The following is a 27,747-nucleotide window of genomic DNA, read 5'->3' on the forward strand; positions in this document are numbered from 1 at the left end:
TAACTGACAGAAGAGCAGAGTTACAAGACTTAATCCGCCAGTATTAATAGAAATAATGTCTTCTCGTTCATTAGAGACACCCACATACCTGCCAGGGAAAACAAACAGCCCAGAAAACGTGGGGAGCGGGGTGCTAACTCTCCCAAAGGGCAGCTGTGGACTGTCTGGAAGTCGGGAATGGCTGGTGAGCTAGACTCTGCGGCCTGCGTCCAAGGATGCCGGGCTGCAGCATTGGGGGGGGGGGGGGCGGTGCAGCGGTGGCAGCAGTAGCGGCGGTGGCGGCGGCACAGGTAGGAGGAAGCAGCTCTTGTTTGGGGAGCGGCCATGTCCCCTCCCCCTAGCCTCAGAGAGTTTGGCAAAAGCAACCTGTCTCCATGAAGAGGGGTTACTTCCCTCTGCTGAGATCATGGAGGTGGGAGCAAACTCCCCTCGATTGCTGGGCCTCTTCGGGCCACGGACAGGCCATTTCTCGTGGTTTTTGAGGCGTCCAAGCCACCCAGAGTGGCTCTGAACAACGGGGTGAGGCCAAGAAGGAAGGAAGGCATCAGAGATGTGGCGTCGGTGGGTTCTGGGTCCCTCCTGTCACCGAGGGGTGGGGGTGCCTAGCATAACAGGGAACAAACAGGCCACAGAGAATGAAGAAATTCTCTGGTTTTGCTTGTGGTTTCACTTCAAACTCCCTCAGTAGAAGAATTTGAATCCCAACCCCACGATATCATGGGACCAGGGGATACGTAGTCAAGTTAAGGCTTTCTGGACAAAGAAAGTGATTCCAGATGTACTGTCAGCAGATGCTGCAGGGAAGCGCCTTCTTGGTAACTCTCCTGTCCTGCCTGAAAGACGAGAACCTGAGAGTTCTCCGAACTCAACGGGATGTTCCTGACCTCTCCTCGAGCCCTGAGCCTGAATCGATGCCACAGCAAAAGAAGCGCCTCTCACATCTCCGACATCTGCTGGACGGGCAAACACAAACAAGAACACACACATTGTCTCCCTGGGGCCGGCCAAACGACCTCCCGTCACACGGTGACAAAGAGCGCTCTCATTCAGATGCCAGGCGCCTACGGCTCGGCTACCCAGAGAGCTGGCGCTAATGAAGACGGCGGTTTGGGGGTGAAGGCCAGAGCCGGGAGGACTTCTGCCGTGGCAACTCTCAGGGCTCCGCCCGAGGCACACAGAAGGATGGGGGAATCTGCCTGGTTGCAATGGTGCCCCTAAGCCAAGGGCAAGGGCAAGGGCAAGGGCAAGGGCAAGATGGAGGGTCTTCCCCGGCAAGGCCCGAAGCGGTAACTCCCTCTCCAAGTCCCCTCAAGGTGAGCCGGGGGGCCTGCACTCACCCGTTTCCACGAGCTGTAGAAGGCCAGTGGGAGCGTTCAGGGCAATGACGTGCAAGCAGAGGAAGTGGTTTTAGATGGACTAAGGTAGCCAGGGCTCAGAGGTGAGGCCATCGCTCCCCCCATGCAGTGTGAGTAAGGGACAATCTCCCGGACCCTGCTTCCCTAACACCGAGCCGGGAAAGGAGTCCCCCTTTCAGGCACACTGCCACCCAGAGAGTCTGCCATGGCGACCCCCGTCAGCGTGAAACGCCACAGAAAGCTTGCAAGACTACAGGGCTGCAAGCAACTTTCTTCTCCGTTCTGCTCTGGAATCACTGGTGCAAACTCACGGCGGGAAGTTAAGAGGTTTTCCTCAAGGCTGTTAAACTCTGTTCTGACATAAACGCATCAGAGAGACCCAACACTGTTTTTTAGACAATCCGAATTTGACTCAGGCCCGCTGCTTGTCAGTGGGAGGACTAGGAGGACTAGCTTCCTGGGAGGACTAGCTTCCACATCGAGGGCTGGATGACAAAGTGCCACTCTGTGCTGAAAAGGACAAAGCACTGACAAATAGCTACTGGCGGGACGTCACACGGTGCGTCTGATGGACGTACTCATATAAAGAAGCCAAAGCGAAGCTGAGACCACAGCTCTGTCTGTCTTCGGAGAGAACGGCTGTTTTTCATGTGGTTCGTTAATACGATCTGCTGATGGTCAGCAAATGATTTCTTCAGCCTGCGGACATTACNGGCCTCGAAATCATTTAGGAGGCAGGGAGGCCAACGGGGAGGGGGGGGGGCGGGGCGGAGCATGGGAGCCTCCCTCCCTCCCGGTGTTTAATGTTATTCCTGCAGCAGAGGGTCCTTGCAATTTACAGCCTTAATCTGATTCGAAAAGACAGCACTCAAACGCTCTGTAAAAAATCAGCCTAGTTTCGGCCCAAGCAGGACCTTACTAACAAGAACAGCGCTCACATTACGGTTGGAAATCAATGACTGCAGGGAGAAAAAAGCAGAGGAAAGCTGAGGGGAGGCCACAGTGGGCCTCGGGGGAAAATGCCCCTCCCTTGTTTATTTGGCAAGTGCCCCTCTCTGTAAGCGCACTGCCTCTGTGCGCTCACTCAGGGACTCACGGGAGTCCCCCGTCACATTCTCATTTCCATGCCCGAGGGCCTGGAGCCCGAGCAGAGGGCTCTGGTGGACTCCGTGTGAGCCAAGCCGAACTGAGTGCCATTCAGAGTTGCACACTAAAGAGAGTGCAGCTGGGACACAGCCCCCGCAGTGCTGCAGGGCAGATGCTGGTTGTGTGGCAACGCAGGGGACACCCCCAGCCCCGCCTCTCCTCCACGGGGCCACTCAGTCTGCTGTGCCGAGCAGGCTCCAGGGACTCTTGTTGTCCTGAAAGTGACAACAGGACTGTCCTTTCTCCTCCTGAACGGAACGGGGACCTGGCCACTCCTTCCTCGGCGAGGGACAAGAGACGCAACCTAAGGCAATGGGAAAGGAGGAGCCGCCCGCTCCCTACGATGGTCACACAAACCCATCAGTCGCTGCTGCCTGCACCTAGTTCCAGGGAAAGTCTTTGGAGGTGAAGGGAGTCGTGGGGAACAGGACCGCGGACCTTCTGGTTACCGCTGCGCTTGTCAGGCAGAGGGAAAAGCGACAAGGGGGGAGGACTAGCTTCCACATCGAGGGCTGGATGACAAAGTGCCACTCTGTGCTGAAAAGGACAAAGCACTGACAAATAGCTACTGGCGGGACGTCACACGGTGCGTCTGATGGACGTACTCATATAAAGAAGCCAAAGCGAAGCTGAGACCACAGCTCTGTCTGTCTTCGGAGAGAACGGCTGTTTTTCATGTGGTTCGTTAATACGATCTGCTGATGGTCAGCAAATGATTTCTTCAGCCTGCGGACATTACCGTCAGAGTCGCTCGGACCAACCCACCTATGGCCACGAGGGTCAGCATCCGAGCCCCCAGGTGGCTCCCTCCACCCCTTAGGCATCCACCCAGACCCACTTTTTCTATTCCTGCCTGTCCCGGAGCAAAGGAGATGAAGCTGGGAGAAATTTTACAGCATACAGGCAATTTCGCTCATAGTTCCAGAAAGCCACGGCCGATGTTTCAAACGGCAGGGTTTCAGACATTCAGGTACCACAGGACTGGGGAAGGAAGTACTTGAGACACTGTCATTTGAGAAGACACCCTTTGGAAAGACCTCTCCAGCAGATCACAAGAGGCTATTAAATTAACAATCTGCCTTCAACACAACACCCCCTTCGGTTGGAAAGATCTTTCTCCAAACTCAGATCCAACTTTTGAACTGTTTGGGAACCAAAGCCAGAATTACAGAGACCTGAGTTAAAAAAATAAAAATACAAATGAGGGCATAGTAAAACGAAAAGCCAAAAACTTCTATGAACCGAGGGGAAAAAGGAAAGAAAAGAAAGGCAATGGATGACATCGGCAAGTTCGGACTGGGAGGAGCACCCAGGCTCCCCGGGAGGGATGTCCTCTCAAACCTCAGGGAAATGAGTTTGTCATTGAACTTCAGGACTGCCAGCGATCTCCGCAATTTACCTGGTCCAGGTCCCCCACTTTACAGGTGGAGAAACTCGACTCCAGAGGGACTTTCCCAGGGTCTCGCAGCCAGTGAGGAGCAGGGGCAGGGGCAGCCCACAGCCCTCACTCCCTGCCCGGGCCCCCCAAGTGGGCCCCCCAGGGGACGCTGTGCAGGGCAGACCTCACTCTTCCGGAGGCTCCTGGGAGCCAGGCGACACCTCTGATTATGAATTTTAACACAATTTCAGAACCGAAATGTTTCTAATTTAAAGGCCTTGCGGAGCAGTGTTGCCCAAATTGGCCTGGTGATGAGAATCACCGGGGGCACTTGTCAAAAATTAAAATCCCCAGGCCCCTTCCCAGACCCACTGAATCGGCTTCTCCAGGGGGAGGGGGCTGGGAGGCTGAATTTTTAATAAGTGGCCCAGGTCACTCTCGTCACCAGCAAAGTGCAGGGAAACTATCTCAGGGGATAGGGAGGGACAAGTGTGGCTTGTGACTCGGGGGAATTTGCTTTGCCATGTGAGGGGCCACAGTGTGGCCTCGGGGGCCCAGGGCCTCCCAAGGCACCTGGGCTGACCTGCCTCTCCAGCGCAGGCTGAGGTTGGTGAGCTTTTTTCCAGAGCTGCATAAGGGCACGTCTGACTACCACAAAATAATGGACATCCTTCACCGTTCTTGGGGACGAGCCTTTTGATTGGCCAAGCAAAACGGCTGTTTCGACACATGTTTCATAGGGAAACTAGAAGTATTGGCTTGAAAGCAATCATGATATGCCGAAACTGGACAGACGGGGAGAGGCCTGTTGCTTGTCACCACAGCTGACAATGCAATGGAGAAAACCAGTAACTAAGCACAAAAATAGTCTGGGGCTCCCAGGGAGGGCCGCCCACCCCACGACAGGTGTGCCTGGGGGCGGCCCGCTGACGGTGTGAGGTCAGGTCCAGGTCACTGGGGGCGCGGGAGACCTGAAGCAGCCGGTGAGGGGCGCGGGCTCCGGAGGAGGGCGGCTGGAGCGCGCCGGAGTCCGGGAGGCCTCACTCCGGGTCGGCCTCCACCTGCTCCGCGTCAGAGCACTGCAGCTTGCTCCGCTCCCACTGGCAGATGGCGTCGGCGTACTCCACCACCAGCTTGTCCATCCACGTCAGGGGCTCGGGGAACAGCACGGAGCCCTCAAAGAAGCCCAGGTGGCCCCCGTGCAGAGGCAGCACAAACATGACGTTCTCCCGTTTCTCTGCAGGGGGGAAAGGCAGCCGGGTGAGTCACGGTGCTCGGCTGGGCCCCGCGGCAGGTGCGCCCAAGCAAGCTGGTCGGGGTGGCTCGGACTCGCCTACTGGCGAAGGGCACCTGCGAGGGCATGCGACCTCTGCTTTGCCTCGCTCACCAGAGTGGGAGGGAGGTGGGTGGGGCAGACATGACACCGGGATCCAGCAGGAGTCGGAGTAGCAGCATGGGCAGAACGGGCTCCAGCTGGGAGACCCCCAGACGTCTAAGGGGTCCTCCCACATGGCTGCGTATTCCCACCTGCGGGGTTTGTGAAGTCCCCCATGCAGCACCCGGACCAATTATGTCAGGACCTCGGAGCGGGTGGGGTGAAGGGGGGCCCAGGCATTGATGCTGCTCAAGCTCCCCAAGGGACTTGATTTACAGCCGAGAGCCCCCCGACTCTGTGCATCCACACCCCTGGGACAGCACCTTAAAATGCAGGTTCTGCTTTCCTAGGCAGAGACTGGAGAAGGAACGGAGACTGCGACTCTGCTAAGTCCCCAGGCGATGCTGATGCTGCCTGGGGGCAAGGGGTGCTGAGGAAGGGCGAACCGCCCAGCGTTTGTGCTGTTATTTACTGGAGAGCAAGGGGACTCAATGGAATCGGTAGTTCTTCACGACAGACATTTATCTTTTAAGACCGAAACATGAAGCTGCCGGTGGTGCTAACAGGCGCCCACGCGCTCGCGGCCGCCCTGAGAGTGACTGACGAGGCGCTAGACTGTACGGGCGAGGCTGGCTGCGCGTGCGGCACAGGCCATCCCTTGAATGGGCAGCCTGAACGGAACAGGAGCAGCTGTGGTCCCGGGGGAATGAGTGATGGGGCGCTTCCTGGCTCACTTGTGGGTCCGGGGCTCTCTTCTCCTCGCAGTCCCTACCGCACAGATTCCTGTGTGATGGCGGGGGGCTATGGCTGGAAGTGGGGGAGAAAGCACCCGCTGGGGCCTGCTCTCTCGGTCGCCCACGCAGGGCTGCGTGGGTGACTTCTGTGCAGGGAGCCCATGGCGTGACTGGTGGGGGATGACAGGAGAGAGCCTCGCTCCCACCCCGCACGCAACGTGTGCCAAGTGGTGTGCCAGAGCTCTCTGGCAGCCGGGCGTGGGTCCTCTGTCAGCTACATTATCTGCTCTTCCAGCTCAGGGCCGTGAGAACCAGGAGCACGCCTCTCTCTCCCCTCTGGGTACCACGGGATATTCAGAGGAAACGTCATCACGGAGGACGTGGAGGGAGGAGAGGAGGGCCCGGGAGTCCCCCCAGGTCTCCTCCTGCCACCCTCAGTCTAGTCTCCCCTTCAGCTCCTACCTGGGCGGGCGAGGCTGTGCTGGCCAGGAGCACAATGCCGCTCCCATGAGCCACAGCCGGCTTGTTCAGTTGCTTGTATTTTTACCCTCGAAGCAGATGGAGAGGCTGACTGTCACGAGGCAGCACAAATGGCTTCTTTCTTTCCTTCCTTTTTTTTGCTTTTCAGCTCAAGTCTTAAGTGCAAGCACCTCCTTAAGTCAAACTCTCTGACGTAAGGGAACTAGAACCCTGAGACGACAATTTCACGGAGCGGCAGGGGGCTGTGCCCTTGTCTGGGGTTAAAAATGACAGGCCTGTCCCCTGCACCAGGACGGAACGTGAGAAGGCTCTGCCCAGGCCCCACCGCAGCCCCAGGACTCCCGGGCCAGTGTGAGTAAAAGCACAGCCAGGAGGGGACAGCACGGTGACGGGGACAGCGTAACTGGGGCCGTCTGCTGCGTGGCTGAGGGGGTGGCAGGGGCGAACACTTACCTGAAAGAGACTTCGGAATGGTCAGCAGACTTTCGTGCACCAGCGGGTCGTCGGCTGCGTTAACCAGCATGAGAGGCACGTAAATCTGAACCAGGAACGTACGGAGAATTAAACGACCACTTCCCTTTTGTAGACCCCATTGAGTCAAGGCTGAAATTCACTGCCACATGTGTGTCTGAGGCAGAGGGAAGGGGACTGCCCCTCGGCGTGCTGACCGGGTGGATTAAGGACAGCCTGGGTCCCCGGCAGCGACGGCACCGCCAGCTGTTGCTGCGGCCCCAGCCCTGGGGGGTGGGTTGCGCCAGTGGGGCCAGGCCAACGCTCCCGGACAGCCAGTCCAGGGAGGGTCGGACCGCCTGTGCTCCACTGGGATCTCTGGCCTTGGCTCCGGATGGCTCCACGGTGCTGTGATGGCGCAAGCGAGGACACCAGAGCCCAGGGGCTGAGTCTAAACGGGGACGGGTGGCTGACGTGGCAGATGGCGGAACTGCAGTCCACAAGCCCCTGTGCAGCTGGGGGGGTGGGCCACGCCAGTAGGTGGGCACTGGCAGGGACAAAGGGCAAGGCCCGTGTTTGAGTAAAACGAGCGACTGTACAAAGAGAATGAGAGAGACCGGCTGGTGGTGGCTCAGGCTAAAAGTACACGGAGGTTATCTTGGCCACAGACTGTCTTTAATATCCATAAAGCTCATGACAGCTGCCGGAAACCAACGGAGCGTAAACCGGTTTCCTTGCCGACAGACGTGCTCCTCCTCATTGGAGACACGAATGCACCTATTTTACTGCGGGGACCAGGTCATGGCCAGACTTTTGAATTCGGTCCTATTGAGTAAATAGGACCTGGTTAGTAAAAAAAGGCTTTTACAAACACTAACAAAAATATACCACGTCCAAAACAAGGGTCCAGGACTGTGAGAAATCTACAGGGACTGCCTGTGAGGAAGCATGGTAGGGGCCAGGCAGGGCCCGCTGTCAAGGGGAGACTAGAGGAAAACGGGTGTTTGAGGGCTTTTGCACAGACACAGAACAGCCTGGTCCTACCCCGCGCTGAGGGGCAGGTCAGGGATTCGCACACGCAGGCCCAGAGGGCCAGGGCTGGGTTCCACAATCAACCCGGGTGAACGGCTGCAGCGGTGCGAGCCAGACCCTGGCTAAGCCCCCCCCAGGCAGGTTCGGGACGGGTGCCCGGGACCAGGGCGTGAGGCGGAGCCCCTGCTGGCCGGGCTGCCACTCACCCTGTGCAGGTACCGCATGCAGCTCTCCTCTTCGTAGTACTCCTTCAGGGACCGGTAGCCATGGAACTTCCTGGGACACACAGAAGGAAAAGGACAAAGCAACACTTGTCACCAGACGGGAGAGCTGAGTGGATCTGGTTCCCACCCCAGACGCTGTGCTGACTGGTGACGTCTGTGGGCTGGCTGCACCAGGGTCAGGGTTAAGTGCACTGTCCTCACTTGGCATGGGGTTCAAATCCTGACTTGCCACTTCCTGGCTTGTGCGGCCTTAGGCAAGGGGTTTACAGAGCTTCTCGTCTGTAAAACGGAGCTAAGGATAGGACCTTCCTTAATGGCATGGTGGGACTTAGAACGTCGAAGTGAGTCCTAGCGTGGGGGGCCACGCTAAGTGTTGCCTATAGTAATTATTGGCATATGTGACGTCTTTCAAGACAGTATAAAGTCAGATGTCTCTACACACAGGAAGAAATTAAAGTTCAAAGCCATTTACTAGAACTTCCTTTACAAAAGACTCTGTCCTGGCAGAGTGCCCCTGACAGGCAGCGGTCAGAGAGAAACCACAGTGGACGGAGCCCCGCCCTGGCCCGGCCCATACCCCGAGCGGCCTGCAGCTCCGACACCAGCAGGCAGAGTCCGCCCGGCCAGAGGCTCTCTGACAACCTCCTTCCTTCGGACACGGACCAGGGCCTCTGGCTTTTCTATTCTGACTGGGGTCTTCAAGAGCCCCCCACCCCCAAAGCTACGGATCTTCTCCAGCATCAGGATGCGACACCTCTGTGCCTGGGAAGGACCCGGAGAGCTCGAGTGAAGAAAGACTATCGGGCTCCCCTCGTCGGGGGCGGGGGGGGGGGGGGCGCGTGCTGAGATCGCCTCCGGGACGTGTCTTCCTGAAACCAGCCCCCTCTGGTCTCAGGGCCCAGAAAGCCCCCTGTTCCTCTAAGCTTCCTGGTGACGGCTCGTGAGGAGGCCGCCCCAGCCGGTGAAGGTCACTCAAACCGCACTACCCGGCACTGTGACAACAGAAGAGCTTTAGGGACATTCATTTAGAGAAGAGCTGGGGAACGTTCTCTTTGGGGCTTCAGAGAATTCAGGCGGTGAATGGGAAATGCACGGGTTTGGGGTTCCTGCCTTAGACACGGCCGTCTGAAGTGAGGGTGGCTGCGGTTCACTCTCACTTTCTAGCGCACCGGCACCTTCCCAGTGTCTCAGCAGGCGTCCTTCAAGGTCACCTGGTGTAAGAAGGCGACTAAGATCTCATCAGGAAGACATGTACAGGGCCCACAGGCTTCGTTCAGCAGCTGCCTACGTAACGAATGAACGTTCACTTGCTCTGCACCGGGCCCGAAGGTATCAAATGGGCACTGAGTAAAAGGAAGGTTTTTCAAAAAGAGAAGAATGAGGACAGACATCACCTTGACCTTTCCTAGCGGAGGCTCAACTCAAGCGGAAATGACTGGTAGCAGGAAGGGGGACGGGGTCAGTGTCCTGACCCCAGGGTCTGCAGGGGCTCACAAGGAGGGGGTGACAGAGTGGGGGGGGGCAACTTGTGAATCACACTCAGGGGAGCGCCTTCATGTCCCCAAAGAAAGAGGCTCCGGCCACTTTTCCTGCCACACACAGCCCTCTTGCTCTATTATATTTTACTTTTAATAGCAACATGGACAGGTGTGAGAGTTTTCCTCTCACCCCACTGCAATTGTGGGTTACGTGGCGCCTCAGCCCTGGGAGATATGGTGCACATGGTGGGGAGGGGACCGTAGGCCCCCCAGCCCCAGCTCAGGCTCAGTCCTGACACGCAGGGATGCAGAACGAGGGGGCAGACCCTCTTCCTGTGTTCCAACAGAAACTAGGAATTTCATTGTCCGTGAAAACTTCTGTTGTTTTTGGACACTACACAGGTACTCAGAGGGGGAAAAAAGACAGGAACACGGAAGGGGGCAGAGGGAACCCCCGTGCCGGGCCGCGCTGGCCTGCGGCCTCCCGCTCGAGGACGCACCTCATCACATTGTCATCGATCTGCATCAGGGACGTGGCCGTGTAGAGGCGGCTCAGGTCTGAGTCCTCCAGGCTCCGGGGCTTCTTCACATGGTCTCCGAAAAGAGCTTGTCTAGAACGAGACACAGAAGCAAACAGAGAACAAATGCAGATGAGAGAGCAAACAAATCATCACACGGTACACGTGAAATACCTTTCAATTTTATGTGTCAATGATGCCTCAGCAAGCTGGAAAAATTTTTCATTAAAAAAATTCTACTGCAAGCCCTGGCTGGTGTAGCTCAGTGGATTGAGCATAGGCCTTCGAACCAGAGGATCGAGGTTCGATTCCCAGTCAGGGCACATGCCTGGGTTGCAGGCCGGTTCCCTGCAGGCCAACTCCCAGCAGGGGATGCACAAAAGGCAACCATACATTGATGTTTCTCTCCCTCTCTCCTTCCCCTCTAAAGATACATAAATAAATAAAATCTTAAAAAAAAAAATTCTAATGCAGGCCCTGGCTGGTGTAGCTCAGTGGATTGAGCACGTGCTGTGAACCAAAGGGTCACCAGTTCAATTCCCAGTCAGGGCACATGCCTGGGTTGCAGGCCAGGTCCCCAGTGGGGGTCACGCGAGAGGCAACCACACATTGATGTTTCTCTAAATCTCTCCTTCTCTTCCGTTCTCTCTAAAAATAAACAAATAAAATATTTAAAAACATTTCTAATGCAGACACTATGCACAGCCGAGCCCACTTCCGGCCCAGAGGCAGTCTGACAGCACGTTCCCGGGACTCGAGGAACGGATGCCCCCGGACCTCAGAACGTCTCCGAGCTGGCAACGCTGACTTTTAAGTAACTGCAGAAGGAGGGTACTGAGACCCAATCTTCCTTCTCAGGGGCAGCTGAGCAGATTGGACAAGCAGAGATGACGGGGGGGGGGGGGGGGGCTTTTCCCCGAGAGCCCAGCGGTGTGGCAGGGGCCAGAGGGTGTGGGAGCTGGATGGGCAGGAGGATGGGGCAACGATACCAATGACAGTCGTGATGGGTCACCGCTAAGATTTGCCGAGAGCTACTGCACACCAGGCCCCGCTCTAAGTGCTGGATGGGGGCTGACCCACTGAGGATTGTGACCAGGGGAGAGGCAGGGGGAGCGCGGTGATCCGAGGACACCACGCTCTGCACCAGGAGCTGGGCTCCGGTCACACCGCTGCCTGGGCAGAACCCCAGGACCCCCAGACACACAGCACGACGAGGAGAAGGTTCCTAAGCAATCACCAGCCACCCTCAGGATGCTGAATTTGGGGAAGGGTGGTGTCGAAGTGCTTTCTCCTCTTGGGTTTAACTGGGACTGATGAAAGCTGAAAGCGATCTGGTGAATTTGGGAGCTTGGGACAAGCTCCCTTCTTTTTTTAAAAAAAAAATTAGTATACGTTGATTTTTAGAGAAAGAGAGAGAGAGGAATTGATTTGTTGCCCACTTCTTGACACATTCGTTCGTTGATTCTTGTATGTGCTCTGACTGGGGATCGAACCCACAACTTGGCCTATGGGGACGACGCTCTAACCAACTGAGGGACCCAGCCAGGGCCGGGACAAACTTGCTTCGAAGTCACCAAGCAGCACCGCTGCCCCTTTCTTTTCCCCGAGAAACAAGCGTCCTGGCTTTCAGTGACACCAAAGTAAGCTACGCCAGGACAGGCTGTCTCCCGCGAGGGTGGCAGGTGCCGCACCTGTGTGAGAGGATGATCTTCTTCATGTTGTCGGCCATGAGGAAGTTGTAAAAGCGCCGGCAGTGGTCCCACTGCATGAAGGTCTCCTGGGCCCTGAAAGAAGCACAGGGGAGTGACGGGGCTGCCTCCTGCGTTTGCGACTGAGAAGTGCCCTCGGGGGGGACGGGGCGACAGCACTTCCACTCTCTGCACAGAAACCTTTGGAGATTCCAAAACAGCGCTGCTGAGCCCGAGACCCCAGGGAGACACCTCTCCAGGGACACAGGCTCTGTCAGGGTCACTCCCAACACCCGCACCCAGCACCTTGGCCTCCTCGTAGTCACAGAACCTGCCGGTTCCAAAGTCTGCTCCAAGCGAACCCTTTGTTCGGCCTCCTACCCTGTAACCATGATTTTCTGGCTTAATAACTAGAGTGTACAAGCTGTGGGTGGGTGTGGAGAGGTTCGATATGGAAAAAAACCTAAAGAAACTTTATCTGCTGTTTGGTGTGTGCCCCGACGCAGCTGCCGTGGTAGAACTGGATCAGAACAGGGACCAGAGCTGCAGCCCCTCTGACCTGACTGGGCAGTTCATCAAACTGCACCAGACACTTCTCCCCTCCAAGACTCAGTTTCCTCCTCTGCCAAATCTGGGGGTTGATCTCGAGGATCCGTTTTCACACCCCGGTTACTCTAGGGCTGAGGTATTTCAGATAGTTCCCTGGTGGGCCTGGCAGAGGCCACCCAGGGGACCTCGGTGGTGTCTTTGTTGCTTCTGCTAATGATGGGTGGGATTCTGTAGGCAGGGAATCCTACAGGCCAGGGGGCCTGGCCAACTAGTGGTGTTAAGAATGAGCCTGCATTCGGGTCTCAGCATGTATAACCGAGTTTCAAATGATGACGTAAACCAGAGAGTTGGCCTGAGTCCGACCACACACATGTCCAGGGCTGGCAGGCAGCTATCGGGGTTGAGGGGACATGTCATGTCAGCTATAGCTCACAGTGCCAGCACAGCGACGCCCCACCTTTGTGGCTCAGCATGCCATCAATGTGAGCCTGCCCGGAGGCAGCAGCCAGCCCTTGCTAACGACAGCAAGTGGTGCTGGCGTCTGAGCCGTGGACTGGCTCTAGCTCGGGGGGGTGGGGGGTGGGGGCGGGCGCTGCTGGGAGGAGAAGCCACAGGGAGGGGAGGGATGACCAACCAGCGGTGCTGTAGACTCAACCAGGAAGGATTTACCACAAGCAAGACCTGGCGCCAGCCCTGGCAGGAGCAGGCAAGTCCTCCCTGCCCCACCCTGGTGTACCGGACACAGGGCTGCCATGGTCCAGGGGCCGAGAAGGCTCATCGCTCTCAAGCCTTGGCAGGACGAAAAGGTTTTGCTGGTATAAAGTAAGGCACTGCCCTCCAGCGAGCAGTCCTCGTACAAACGTTGAGGGGATCCGAGCCCCAGGCAGCAGCACAGACAGGGCGGCGGCGGCTCCCTGACCTGCACGGGACCTAAGCGTGGCTTCAGAGCTCTGCGCTCCGAGGACAAAGCTGCCCGTCTATCTCCTCACGGCAAGAAGCTCAGGTGAGTCTTACGTGATTCTGAGTACGAAGATCTTTGTGGCCTCGAAGACGGGTGGTGTGGATGGACTATGTCTGCAAAACGTATGGTATCTCACAGATGGAAGATTCCTATCTCCTTTTTTAAAACATCTTTTTAAAAACTTAAAGTAACTGCAAGTCTCTGCCTGTCACTCCCCTCCACCTTCTCTGCTCACTGCCCCCCTCTCCTTCCCTCTTGCAGACACCAGTTGGGTCTGCGGCCTCAGCCTCTCCAGCCTTCCCAGCACCTTAGTTTGTCCAACAGCAGATGGCGCTACAGCAGCAAAAGGAACCGAGGCTGTGCCTTGTAGCTTAGGATTCTGTTCAATGAAAAGAAATGCCCCACATCCTTCCTCTCCTGAAATCCGGTGCTCTCTGAACACAAAGCCAATGTTCGCAGTAATTTCACAGTGCTTGGTCTGGGAAGCGACTCTAGAGACTCCAATTTTACAGATGACTGAGGCTTGTGGAAAGCTGGCCTGTGAGTCGGGTGAGGACAGACCAAGTCCCCAGGCCAGGCCCCCTGCTCGCCTCTCTGTCACCCCAGGGACGGGGCGGGAGGGGACTTGGGTTAACTCTGGGTACATGACAGCAGTGCACTGGCAGCTGCGTATTTCTGGCCAAGCCAGGACAAAGGAACGCGTCCCTTCAGCCGGCCCTCTGGAGAGCAGAGGGGAGCGAAGGGGAGGGTCACCAACAGGAGGCCGAGGGGACAACCTAGTCCCACCACGCTAGAGCCGGAGAGACCATGGAGAGACCAGTGCGGCTAAACGTGGCTAAATATCAGAAGTCCCTGTGAAATGTGTGCGATGCAGATTCCTGGCCGTACAGCCCAGATTCATGAACCAGAATCTCCAGGGCTGGGGCCCACGAAACTGAATTTATCTCTAATATCACCCCCCAAGTAAATCTTAATGGGGAGAGATGGTCAATTACTAGTTGGCTAGGCAGGTCTTTGGGGTTCACTGATCCAACTACTTCTTGTTTCACAGTGAACGAGATGACGATAATAACCGTTACTGCCTCCCTTTCTCATCGGTCAGACCCATTAGTACTACTGAAGACATTACAGTGAAGGGTGAGCACAGGAAACAGTATGAATGCCCGTGACGGGTTTGGAGAGATGTGTGTGTGGTGAGAGACATCTGGGACAACCCCCATCTCGAGGGTGACTCGGAGCAGACTGCACCCTGTGACTCACCCTCGGGGGGTTGGCTGTCAGGAGACTAAGGGGCAAAATAAACCTTTATGCAGCAGGCCATCTCCCTTGCGACGACGTCTGGGACGCCCAAGAGGGGAGGGCACTTGAGAGTGAGGGCAGAGGTTAAAGGACTGCTCCAGACCCCTTCCCACGCCGTCTGAGACTCAGCTTTCCCGAAGGCAAAGGGGGCGCCTGGGACCGCGAAGCCCCGCTGTCAGACTCCGGTTTGCCCGAGGTCTCCTGCGTTCCTTCGTGAACCCACGGTCGTACGGACTCCTGGAGTGCACACAGGCTAAGTCCTTCCACAAAGACTCCCCCGGGAAAGGGCAGCTACAGGGGAGCTTTGGTTTACTCAACTACAGACCCGATCCCAAAACACAGCTGCATGTTCCAGGCTTGGGGGGTCGGATGGGACAACCCCCACGTATGATGTGGAAGCAAACGACCCATAAACTTCTGCGTGGTCTCTGCCACGGCATTTCCCGTGCAGCGTCTGGTCCAGGGGGGCACCTCAACAAACAATGCGACCCGAAAGGCCCGCGGAAGGAGGAAGCAGGGGCACGGGGCGAGGCTCCCTCACCTCAGCGCGCTGTACCCCTGGCACACGCTGACGCAGCACAGGACCTTCTCCTGGTTCGCTTGAGTCTCCCCCAAGTATTTACACACGATGTTACCGCCCAGGCTAAAGCCCACGACGACCAGCTGGGTCAGGGGGTACGTCTTCCTGATGTAGCTCACCATGGCTCCGAACTCCCAGGTGCAGCCTGCGGGCAGAAGGAGAAGGGCGCGCGGTCATGTCAGGTGCGACGGAGATGGGAGAAAACGTGAGCTGGAAGGCCGCGACACCGAGGCCAAGACTGTGGCAGAAATGTGTGTGTGTGGCTTTGGCTACCTGGAGAGAAGCTCCCGGGGGCCCCCCAGGAGAAGAGGGAACCTGGCAGCAGTAGTGCCCATGAACCAAGGCACCAGGTAGCGAACATGCGTGTAAGAGGTTCAAAGGGGGTGGAGAGAAATCTGTCTGGGTGCTCACGGACATCAAGAGAGGCTCAGCATGTGCACGGGCACGCGTTCCCCACCCCCCCCAGGTGCACACAACAGCAGGAGCAAAACCCTTTGGACCTACAGCTTCTTCGGCTATAACACAGGCCAGGATGCTGTTCCCATGTGTATCATGATCTGTGGTGTTAGGAAAGGTACCGGCTGCATGTTATTTACAGGATCTTCATGTGGGGGAGGGAAGGGAAGGCAAGCTTCGGTCCCGAGGGACGGCCAGGGTGCCCTGCAGGATTGGGAGCGTTCCTGGTGACGTAAGGACAGGGTGCCGAGGGAGGGGGACCGGTTCAGAAACACACAGAGGAGACCTATGGACAGAGGGGGCGTGTGGGCCTTGCTTGCCCCAGAGGGATGATGTCATGGAAGCTGGCAAAGTCAGGCTGTGTCTCAGCAGCTCTGTTAGGAGAAGCAGGTTGGTGGCCACGCATGGAGAAAGGAATTCATCACGTCCTGCTGAAGCCCAGCCCCAGACTCCACCTAAGATAAAACCTAACAGGGGAAGTGAGGGGCTGTGGCAAGAAACGTGTACAAGTTAGACCAGCACAAAGAGTTTGGATTTTGTGCCTGTTTTTAAAAATACAGATCTCTGGCCCAGCAAGTACACTTTTAGGGACTTCATACTGCAGGTGTATGTAAAGATGTACATGTGGGTGCAAGAATGTCCACTGTAGCCCTGTCTGGAGCAGTGAAGGACCGGCAAAAACCTGAATTTCCATCGGCAGAGGACTAGTTAAACTGCTGTGGAAGAGATGGCATTGAGTCCGATCGGCTGACGTGGAAGGAGGCCAAGCCATCTCACCGAGGGGCAGAAACGAGGGGCAGAGGAGGGGCTGGTGCCATCTCAAGTGGGTGCCGGATCCCAAAGGGATTAGACGGGCACACAAACCTCACTGAACAATCACTAAAAACTGCAGCAGACGCTGATCTTCTGAGGGGGGGGGAGACTTGGGGGACTAGGGTGGGGCGGGAACATAATTTTACTCCTTGTATTTGGACTTCTGCACTGTTTGAATGTTTTCACTGGGTATGTACATGACTTTTTCAGTAAAAAATCCAGCCAGTTAAAAAATCGAGCGAAAATAAAGAAAAAGATTTTAAAAGATGTGTAAGTCCCCGGACCAGGCTCACCTGTGCTAAAGGCACCCCCCCCACCCCCGCCACATTCGAGGGCAGGGCTTCGTGCGGCTCCAGGTGGGCAGGCACACTGCTTGTCTGCCTCAGCAATGGCACCGAGGGGCGTGCTTTAAAGCCAAGTAAATTCTCTAATTGTTCACCCTTCCCTTGGGGTTCTTCCTAATTTTGTTCCTCCTTGGACAGTTCTTTCTTTCTTTCTGTTTTGTTCTAACATTGAATGAGCCTCTAATTACATTTCCAACTCCGTCCAGCGAGGTGCCCTTGGCCCTGGTCACTGCCGTGTCCCAGGGGCCCGGTACTCAGTGGGCACTCGGTTGGCGACACCCAAATGCGTGACCAGAGACACTGCCCAGGTCCCAGGCCCTGCACCGGGGCTGACACACAGAGGCGGAGGCCGATGGAAACAGATAAATGACTCGCCCAACCTCACAGTGAGGGGGCAGGGGCACCACCGGCCTCTGGAACTGCGTCAACGCCCCCCCTCCCCCCGCCTAAGTCCTTCGCTTTGCTTCCTGAGTTTGTAAGTACTGTTACCACAGGGGTTTACACTTCAGTGGAAGGATTATTTTCTCACCACCTGATTCCTGTTGCACACATCTGTCGTTCCTCGGGTGTGAGGCTAATCTCTCAAGACCTAGGGCAGAAGCCAGAGCAGCAGGTACAAACGGGTTTGCTGAGGGGCAACTGGGGCTGACTGCGCTGGCACTTCGGGACCCTCAATGCTTCAACCCAGATGCGTCCGAGAGAGGGACGGCCGGCCCTGCCTGACGGTGGACAAACTGCTGGGCGTTTGTGAGGAGTGGCCACCTCTCCCTGGCGAGGGACAGGGGAGGGCATGGTGTCTGTCTGCTCCAGAACCAGCCTCTGGCAGGAGCGGGGTCCTCCAGGGATCTCCACCTGACATCGGTCACCTAACGCCCCCAGTGTCTGGCGGGCCCCTCCCAGGGCTGTAGCTCCCTGGGAGCTACTACAATCTGTGTTTTAATACTAGGAGGATCTTGCTGAGGTTCTGTGTATTTAATCCTCATGGGATTAGCACCAGTAACAAGATTTACCCTTCTAATCTTGCTGCAACTTTTTAAAGCCGAGATGACATGTGAGACGCTAGCCCGGCCTCGGAGAGGTGACAGGGGCCATCCTGGAAAGGCTGCCTGCTGAGCACAGGAGGCCGGTTTCCCTCCAGCTCCGGCCCCTCAGCAAGGCCAAAGCCAAGGCTGCCCGAAGGCCACTGTTCCCAATGTCACCACCATGACTAAGTGGGCGCCGATGCGGGACTGGGTATTCGTTGTGGCTGCAGACTCTGAGTCATCGCTGCGTCCTCCACACGGGCCTGGGCCTGGCACCCAGTGGGTGTGTCACCTGTGGTCACGGGGCAGGAAGGCAGTCCGAATCACGTGGAGGGAGAGCACACTCAGACTGCGGCTGCCCTGGGGCAAAGGGCCTTCAAAGGGCGACTAAGAGAAAACGGCACGGTTAGGGTGGCCCTAGCCTGATAGGACCAGTGTCTTTCTCAGAGGAGGCAATTAGGACACAGGCACAGAGAGGCCGACAGGGACACACAGTGGGATGACTACTCCGTGACAACACGGAGACGACGGCTGTCTACGAGCCTCAGAGAGAAGCCTCGGAGGAAACCGAACCTGCCGACACCCCGAACTGGGGCAGCTGGGAGACAGTGAGCTTCCGCACTCTCAGCCACCCGGACCACGGTCCTCTGCTGGGCCGTCCCAGCCCACTGACAGTTCCACCAGGGCCCACACGTCTGCACGTCCCTCACTAAAACAGTCTCGGGCGAAATGACAGGCCGTCTGGGGCTGCTCCAAACCGTCTTGGAAACGGGGATGCGGCAAGGGGGTGGTGGGGAGCTGAAACAAGACTGGTATCAGCTGAGCAATTGTTGAGGTTGAACGATGGGTACATAGGGGCTTCCCTGGGTTCACTTTAGTGTTCTCTGTCTTTTGCATATTTCAAAGATTTCTATAACAAAAAACTTAAAAAACCCTGGAGAGGAAACAAGGGATGGCCCTCAACCCACGGGTACCCGAGGGCCCGGGGACAACGCTGACCTGCACCGGGAGACTGGTTTACTGCAGAGACAAAGGCGGACTTGAAGGAAAACACCACATTACTGCACAAGACAAGGAAGTGCTATAAAAATGAACTTTTCCAAGTTAATGTAAACATTACAATTCCTAATAAATGCTGTGGTGTGCCGCGCTCGAGTTCGCCAAAACTGACTTTTCCTCCCTGGGGAGAATGCCTCTCCCCACGCCGTGACGTCAGGCCTGGCTGATGGCTGGTGAGCAGTGTGGCCCCTGTCATTTCCAGGCAGAGGCTTGAAGCTCTGGGAGGTGACTGGTGGCTGTGTCATCATCCCGGGTCCTCTTGTGAGGACAGTGATGACGGAAACACAGGAGCCCCCAGCCAATGTGGGATGGGTGTGTACTGTGAGGCAGAAATAAATTTTTGTTTCTGAACCACTGAGACTGGGGGTGGGGGGTGTTTACAGCACAATCTAGTCCATCTGATGCAGAAATTCAACACAGAATTGGACAAACTCATTCTCAAGTTCAACCGGAAGAAAAAAAGGCAGGAAGACAAAAGCACATTCTGAAGAAGCAACGGGTCAGGGTAACGCTATCAGACATTAAGCCGCATGACAGAGCAACAGTAATGGAAAGTTAATAATGGCATTCGCCATAGAAACGGAAGTCAGCCTTCCCCTGTGAGCTTCAGGCTGTGCCCCTAGGAGAGGGGCAGTCATAGGGTCCACCCGTGTGTCCCACCACAGCTGGACCCCTAGAGAGGGGTGGTCACAGGGCCTACCCATGTGCCCCTCGCAGCTGGGTGTACGGCCGACATTGAGAAAAGAAAGGCAGAAGTCACGGTGCACTTGCGGTGGGCACAGAAGCAGGGGGTCTCCCCAGGCCACACCCCTGCTTACCGTAGGTGAACATGCGTGGCGAGGTCAGCTCGATGTTGGGCAGGGCACCCAGGTGGTTGAGCACGGCGCACCGGTAGCCGTTTTTCTGGGCATAGTCGACAAAGGTTCGGATGTACTGCTTCTCGCTGTGATTGGCGATTCCGGGGCAGATGACCATGGTGACGTCATCTGCAGTGTGGAAAAAGAGATCCGGGCTGAGTCCAACAGACAGAAACACAACGAAGGGGCACATTCCACAGCCCTGGCTTAGGAAACGGGAGGAGGGAGCTGAACATACATCTTTCCCCTCAATTTTCTGGGAAAGGGATCTTTCCCAGTTCCAGCTTTCTACCTTGTTCCTGGCAGGAAGCACAGTCTGGTTAAATTAAATTTTGTGTTTTCATGGTAGAAGTATGAGTACTAGAAATGAGGAAGAACGTGCAACTGGAAATGGCAAAGGAATAAATATTTGCAAGATCAGCTACAAGACTTACAAACAAGACTTACTATGAACTCCTAACCTTTCTTTTATTCACTTCTTCTGTGGCTGTTTATCGGGAACCTGCCGTTCTGGCCTCTGGGGAGCCTTACATTCCAGCAGGCAGACCGTAAGAAACCAGGCAGGAAGTGAAATGTGTGGCAGGTACCCTCAGGAACTGGAGCGGAAGGCCATGATGGATTTACTGGGAAGGAAACTCGAGGCCACAGAGGCCGAGGCCTGGACTAGAGGCAGGAGGTGGCACTGGAGTGAGACCTGAGTGACAGGGAGGCGGCAGCCCTGTGCAAGTCTGGGACAAGCATTCCAGACACGGTGAGCACAGTCACACCTTCGTCATCAGCCACTTAGCAGCTCTAGCACTTTAAGTAACGGCAGGTTTTGTGTACTGGAATCTACCCGTAAATACGGACTGAGGTCCTGTAAACAACAACCCGGGTGCCTGGGCATGCTACAAAACTCAGAAGACACGTGTTCGTGTGGGCAGATCGGCATCTCAAAGGGGCTGCCTCTGACTCCACTTCCGCCGAGCCCTCGCCATGCAGCGTTGTGGGAGGGCCTGTTGGGCAGGCTGACGGAGCAATGGGAATGAGAGGTGCTGCTGAGAAATGGGGGTCCCGGACCCCTGCCTGAAAAATACGACCTCACTGGGTCTTCCTGTCCATGGACCCTGAGCAGAGGGCCCTGAGGGCCCTCTGTCATCCAACTGTCATCCTGTTGTCCCGCAACAAACTGAGCCATGCTGCGCTGTTCCTCCAAGCTCCAGTTACACAGGGAACAGGAGGCACCGTCCCGGCGAGGATTAAATGAGATGACAGTATATGCAAAGCACATAGAACAGTCTGGCTTCTGTCACCGTCATCAAACCAGAGGCCTGGTCCCAGGGCACCTGGGCTCTGAGCTCTCCCGTGTCCCCTGGCACCACGCTTTCACGAGACAGTTAATGGCATTTGACACTGCGTTTAAGCTGTCCCTGGGGCCTGGCAGGCACAGGCAGGAGCTAGTCCTCGCCAGGTGCTCCTGAGTGAGGTGTCTCAGCAGACCTCCCACCAGGCCCTGCGAACCCCGGAGGGTAAGAGCCGGCAGCAGGAGCCTGTGCCCGGTGGTCCCGCACGGACCGGTGCTCCTTCTCTGAGCGCTGGCCCAATCGCACAACCTCGACCCGCTCACCTCCAACGCAGTGCTCGGCCAAGGGCTCGAAGAGGTCGAAGGTCGAGGTGGCTCCATCAGACATGGTGATGAACTTCCGGTGCCCGTAGGGGTGTGGCGACCTCACCCTTCCCATCTTCCCGTACAGGGCTGTTTGGATGTGCCCACTCTTCCCCCAGATCAACGGAGGAATGTATCTACGGAAGGAGGAGACCAGAGGTCAGTTTGCTCCACGTTCCTTGAACAATGCTATGGAAAAACATCTGAGCAAAAGTCTTTAAAACTGTTTAAGATTTTTTCTAACAAATTCTGCACCACACACAAATGAGACTTTTAAACCTTACACTCACGTCACGACTTACACCCTGCCCCCAGGTATGAATATATCCTGCAGAAGATCAGCATTAGAAATCCACCAGGACATGCTCACGTGGGCAGGATTTCAAATTCAGGGTGTTAAATAATTCCGCGTGGGTTACTTCCACAATGTGGAATAAAAAGAAAGCAAGTGATACGTTTCAAACACGTGACAGGGTTAGCCGCGTTATCAAACGAGCTGATGCCTATAAAACAGAAGCAGAGCCGACACATTCTGAGGGCTCACTTCTCTGCCTTCCCCCAAGGAGCCAGTCCGAGGCTGCAGAGGTCGCTCCACCCCCAAGGCTGTTCTGTTACAGTGGGAAGGGCTGCAAACGCTCCTAAGAGCCTCTGCGTGCCTTGTACGTACGTGTGTACACACACGGTATGTCCCCGGGAATGCGCTGGAAGGACAGAGCAATGTGAATTGGATCATTGAAGGGTAAAGGCTGGTTAGCGTGGGCAAGGCAGGACGTCTCCTTCACAACTGTCCTTCTCGAAAGCAGGAAGTGACTGGCTCTCGATAGAAAACACGAAAACCACAAACTAACTACCAGGAAAACAAGGCGCTCCAAGTTACAGTTAGGGAACATTTTTAGTTCAGACCATACTGCAAGAGGACTGATCTCATGTGCCGAACTGCTGTTGGTTTCTCTTCTGCAGCTTTGAGCCCAGGCCGGATGGCTGGCCAGGCTTTGCGTCCTCTACAAACTAGAGTCGTGCAATATAAAGTGGTGATGACATTGACCCTTCACCTCTGTGTTACAACACAGCGGTGAGCACTGCATTCTTCTCAGTAGTTTAAGCTATTCGTCAAGTCATGCCTATCATTTCTGTCAGACCAGATGGTCCCAGACACCCTTCTTAAGTTAAACCAGGTTTACTTCTTTTGGGGGGTGGTCATTCATTAAATCCACACAAACTTAAGAGACGTGAAGCTATCACCTTAAGTAAGCCAGTTCCCAGAAGAGCTTCCTCTTTGGGGACGGGCAGGAGGGGGAAGAGCATTTTACGACGTAAGGAATGAAGCCGCTTGCCAACGTGGACCCATGGTGCAGACCCCAGAGTGGAAGCCATGGCGTTTGGAGAGCAGGCGAAGGCATTTATAAGGATGGGTGGATTGAAACAACAAAAAGTGAGCTTACAAAAATCACGTCAGTTGGACGATGGCATACTACACGAGACTGAGACGCAGGATTTATGGAAGGTTTCGGACTACCGACCTGGGTGCCCAGGTGCCTCGGTGAATCTAAAGACTCTTTGCAAGCACATCCTCTTGCTGCCCATGGGAGCCAGGCCCGTTCAGCCAGTACAGTGAGCAAGCACGTGAACACAGTACAGACCCACACAGCAAATCTGAAAACACAAAGGTATACGAGGTCTGTCTGGAATGTAACGAGACCGGAGAACGTGACATAGATATGTCCTGGCAGCCAAGGAGAGTGGACTGGACCGTGCACGTGTGAACAATGAGGACTTCAATGTACTGTCAGTGGGGGCGGTAGATGCCATTGAGTGAGCAGGTGCACTGTGTGGCTGTTGCATTAACAATGACTGAGCAAGTAGAGCAGCGAATCTGCATCCAATTTTGTGTTAAGCTTGAACACTCCTCTGCAGAAACTATTCGGATGGTTCGTGAGGCCACAGCTGTGGGCACCTGGTGATTGGCAGCTTCATCACCACCACGCCCGCCAACTCTTGCATCACGTCTTGTGCAGAGTTTTTGGCGAAACTTCAAATCACCCAGGTGACTCAGCCCCTGTATGGCCCAGATTTGGCACCCTGCAACTTCTGGCTTTTCCCAAAATTAATATCACCTTTGAGAAGGATGAGATTTCAGACCGTCGATGAGATTCAGGAAAATACAAGGGAGCCGCTGATGGCAAATGGGAGAACTGTGTGAGGTCCCAAGGTGCCTACTTCGAAGGGGACTGAGGTGTCACTGTCCTATGTACAGTGTTTCTTGTGTCTTCTTCAATAAATATCTCGATTTGCCACTGTACACGGCTGGGTGCTTTCCGGACAGACCTCCCACTTACAAAACAACAATCGCCATAACAACGGGAATTCGCCTGCGGCATGACTGCTGGTGTCCAGGTACTGCGTTCTTTCCAGGGCATCCGGCGCCATTCTGAGCCTGGGCTGCGATAAAAGTCCTCCAGGTGGGTACCTGTGCGTGTGGATACGAGGCTGCCTCCAGACCCCCTGAGGCCATCTCAGTTCACGTAAGGTCAGCGGTGCACAGGGGAAGCCCCACAATCTTTACGTTTACGGCAGGACCACCTACTCATCAAGCATTGTTTTTCATTGACTTCCCATTAACACAACCCCAGGGTTTACAAAACTGAAACTGTGGGCAGAATTTTCTGTGGTCGGGTTTTTCCATGTGTTGTTTATGTGACTTACCCACAGATCCCACACACAGACACACACATTGAAAACAAAAAAAAAAACAGAATTCGTGCCTAGTCACTTGGTTTCGGTCAGAAAAGAAATATGGACCAAAACGATGGAAAATTTTGGAATTCATATAAACACTTACGAGAGGGGATGAGAAAGGTACGTGGAGGAACATGCTTTACTCTTACTACGGACGTGGTAGACTGCCTGAAAATGCACCTGCCAGGTCCCGCCTCTTCCTGTCTCCACAGTCCATCAGGGGGCAGACACCTCCCCGCCCTGCCTGAGCGCAGCCTGACTGGTGCTGTGTTCGGGCTGGCAGACCACGGTGGAAGGAAGGCTGCCGGATCTGGGCCCGGCCCTTCACAGAGGCCCACCTCCTGGACCCACCTCCTGGACCTGGCGCCGTGTACTAAAGAGCCTGGGACTTGATTACCCTGAGAGGAGAGGTAACGGGGAGTGGGCCTAGAGGCTGCGAATGGAATCGAGAGCTATGCGGTTTTTGAAGTTTAGAGAGAGGATCACTGAATTGCCTCCCTCAACGGATGGACCAACTGGAACTCCTACCAATTATGCATTAAAATGACCTGTTGTGTTCCTCACCTTCAACAATCACTGGTGTTACCAACCTTTTACATTTGGGCCACTTTGACAGGCAAAACAAAAAAAAAGGTAGTTAATTTCAATGTGTTATTTCTTAAGTTTGAGCCAATCTATGGTAAAAAAGAGAAAGTTTCTTATTTGCATTTCTCCGATTCATATATTTATTAATCACTGTATTTCTCTTGGGAATGGTCTGTCCGTGTCCTTGGTCCATTCCTCTATTACTTTTCCTTTTACTTTGTAGGTATCATTTTATCACCCCTACATTAAGTCTTTATATATTATGTTGCAAAGGTTTTTGCTCAGTCTCTAGTATATCTTATCTTTTATCTTACATAACACATATATTGTGTTTAAATTTGCTGTCTTTTTCTATTAAAACCTTTGTGCTTTGCATTTAGTTTTAAAAAGACCTAATCTAACACCCAATTATATATTCCCCAATACTACCTTCTACTACTCCTACAAGCTTTGAAAGTGTATTGCCCTTGAATCCACTTGTTTTAGTAAACGACGACGAGAGGTAAAGATCTAACGCATTTTTCCCCTGACAGCTAATTGCCCTTCCACCACAATGGCCCATCGTTTCCCTGCTGACTTAAACCATCACTTCAGAGACACACCGAGTTTCCAATGAAACAGTCAGGCCTGTTCTACATGCCTGTCCTGGTGCATCGGTCCCCTCAGCTACTCTCGTGCCAACGTGACACCGCTTCCGTCTGGGCCGCTCCACGGAGCGTTTCGAGAGTGGAGACGGCAGGCAGGCCTCCTCCTCTCTTCTTTTTCAGCGTTTCTAGGCAGATTTTTGGCAGTTTGTTTTCCAGATGAACTACAGCAGCGGCCTGATCTCTAAAAATCGTGGGATTTCCAATCGGAACCATACAGAACGTAATTATTCTACCTTGGGGAAAACTGACCTCTGTACGACTTCGACTCGTCCCATTGAGGAGCATGGAGCGTCCCTCCGTCACCGGGGTGTTTACGTCCCACAGTAAAACTTTACAGCTCGCTACATGTTTCAATGCTCGGTTTTCACTGCACTAATTTGCATGCCTCTACGTGTATTTTTTTAAGCTGTTCTTAGAATCGGCATCTGGGCATGTTTAGTCCCAACTCCCTGAAGGCAGAGGTGATGTTGTCCAGTTTGCTAACTGTACAGGGGTCTGCCCAGTGCTGTGTTTGGGGCCAGTGGCTAGTAAGTGCTCGTCACTGAGAAAGCGGTGAGACCACAACACAACACAGAGGCCAGCCTGTCCTCATGCTCTGGGCCTATTTATAGCCAACATCTGGCTACACTAACAGAGCTGCCCGTGGAGAGACCGCCAGGGGAACTCTGGTCCCCTCCCGCCCCACCGCTCCACGCACACACGAGCAAGGACAGACGGTTGCTGTGCCTCGGGCTCATCTCTGCCCTAAATCTCTGGGCAACCACTTTTTCCTGCGGGACCCAAGTCCCTTGGTTGTGGATCAAACCACTTTAAAGCTGTTGAAGCCACACTTCGCTGTTATTCCCTGGTTCTCTCACGTACCCCAGTACCGAGTCGGCACTGGCTGGCGCACAGTAGGACGTGTACAGAGGCTCAGCCTGAGGCAGAGCGCCCCACCCCTGGCAAGCCCTTTCCTGAGAACCACATGCCGGTCAGCAGGGCCTCCCTGGCATTTCCACTTTGTTTCGGTCGGGATGCTCTGGTTACAACAACAAAACCCGGCTACAGCTAACCTAAGAAGGGGCTGCCCTAGCGGGACGCAGAGGTGGGTTTTGACTTGCATTGTCTGAGTGATCGGTGGCACGGGACACCCTTCCGGGGCCATTTTCCTCCACGGTCTCTATGCTATCTCTCTCTCTAATATTAATCACAATTTTTAAAATTGATTAGTTGATACATATTGTCATTCTCTTGTGTGTGTCACAATGGCTGTTAGTGGCAGAATTGAATCAGAGCAAAATTGGCNCTGGCATTTCCACTTTGTTTCGGTCGGGATGCTCTGGTTACAACAACAAAACCTGGCTACAGCTAACCTAAGAAGGGGCTGCCCCAGCGGGATGCAGAGGTGGGTTTCGACCTGCATTGTCTGAGTGATCGGTGGCACAGGACACCCTTCCGGGGCCATTTTCCTCCACGGTCTCTATGCTATCTCTCTCTCTAATATTAATCACAATTTTTAAAATTGATTAGTTGATACATATTGTCATTCTCTTGTGTGTGTCACAATGGCTGTTAGTGGCAGAATTGAATCAGAGCAAAATTGGCAACGGTTAGAACCGCACGGGGCAGGATTTAGCACTGTCGGAAAACTAACTGAATTCCGTTTTCATAGAAGCGCTTAGATTTGCAAAATTTAACCCAGAGAACTGCACCTGGTGGCAATAATGGCCACAATAGAACTTGCTACAGCATAAGCTGTGGTCAGGAATATAGAATACGGACAAAAAACGGATTCCTAGCTTTGTAGTAAAATCTAAAGGAAAAAAAACTGGGTAAAAAATGTTAAGTATTGTATTAAAAACTCATCATGGAATCAAACTGGCTCAGAAGAATCTGTTCCAGAAAACATTTTCTCAAAGAATCCTCTTTAAGGCGCGCGTGCCCCTGAGGGGTGGGTAACAGGTCAGAAAGAATGGGATGGGGGGGTGGGGGTAAATAAATATAAATCTTCAAAAAAAAGCTACAAATAAGCTAATAGTGTCTACATTCAGGGTTATCGGCAGACCAGGAGAGGCATAAATACCTCCTGAAATTCAGCATGAGTGAAAGATGGAATGCCAATAAATGGGGTAATGAAGGGTTGTCCGATAAATGTCTAGAAAAATATTAAATTAGAGCCACACTTCACACCAGGATAAACTCCAGAGGGATCAAACAAAAACATTTCAAAACAGAAAATGAAACCGTACACGTGCTAGGAGAAAATTTAGATATTTTTTATCACCCTACAATGAAGAGAGGAGCTTTCTAAGGAAAACAGAAATCCCAGAAGCCATAAAAGAAAGGATCGACAGATT

General features: G+C 54.5%; 1 protein-coding gene across 1 annotated transcript in view; it reads right to left on the reverse strand.

Moving 5' to 3' along the window:
• Nucleotides 1-3,354: 3,354 nt before the first annotated feature.
• Nucleotides 3,355-27,747, reverse strand: part of ABHD2 (abhydrolase domain containing 2, acylglycerol lipase) — a 39,600-nt gene continuing 15,207 nt past the window's right edge. Inside the window, exons 4-11 of the mRNA XM_037053652.1 lie at nucleotides 21,405-21,580; nucleotides 19,760-19,927; nucleotides 15,209-15,392; nucleotides 11,862-11,954; nucleotides 10,153-10,263; nucleotides 8,157-8,226; nucleotides 6,922-7,006; nucleotides 3,355-5,116 (exon numbers count right to left, since the gene is read on the reverse strand). Coding sequence (XP_036909547.1) covers nucleotides 4,920-5,116; nucleotides 6,922-7,006; nucleotides 8,157-8,226; nucleotides 10,153-10,263; nucleotides 11,862-11,954; nucleotides 15,209-15,392; nucleotides 19,760-19,927; nucleotides 21,405-21,580 — 1,084 coding nt within the window. The 3' untranslated portion in view covers nucleotides 3,355-4,919. The remainder of the gene's footprint in view (nucleotides 5,117-6,921; nucleotides 7,007-8,156; nucleotides 8,227-10,152; nucleotides 10,264-11,861; nucleotides 11,955-15,208; nucleotides 15,393-19,759; nucleotides 19,928-21,404; nucleotides 21,581-27,747) is intronic.

This window comes from Sturnira hondurensis, unplaced genomic scaffold (genome assembly GCF_014824575.4).
Source record: "Sturnira hondurensis isolate 20B ecotype Veracruz unplaced genomic scaffold, ASM1482457v3 Scaffold0007865, whole genome shotgun sequence".
Taxonomy (NCBI): domain Eukaryota; kingdom Metazoa; phylum Chordata; class Mammalia; order Chiroptera; family Phyllostomidae; genus Sturnira; species Sturnira hondurensis.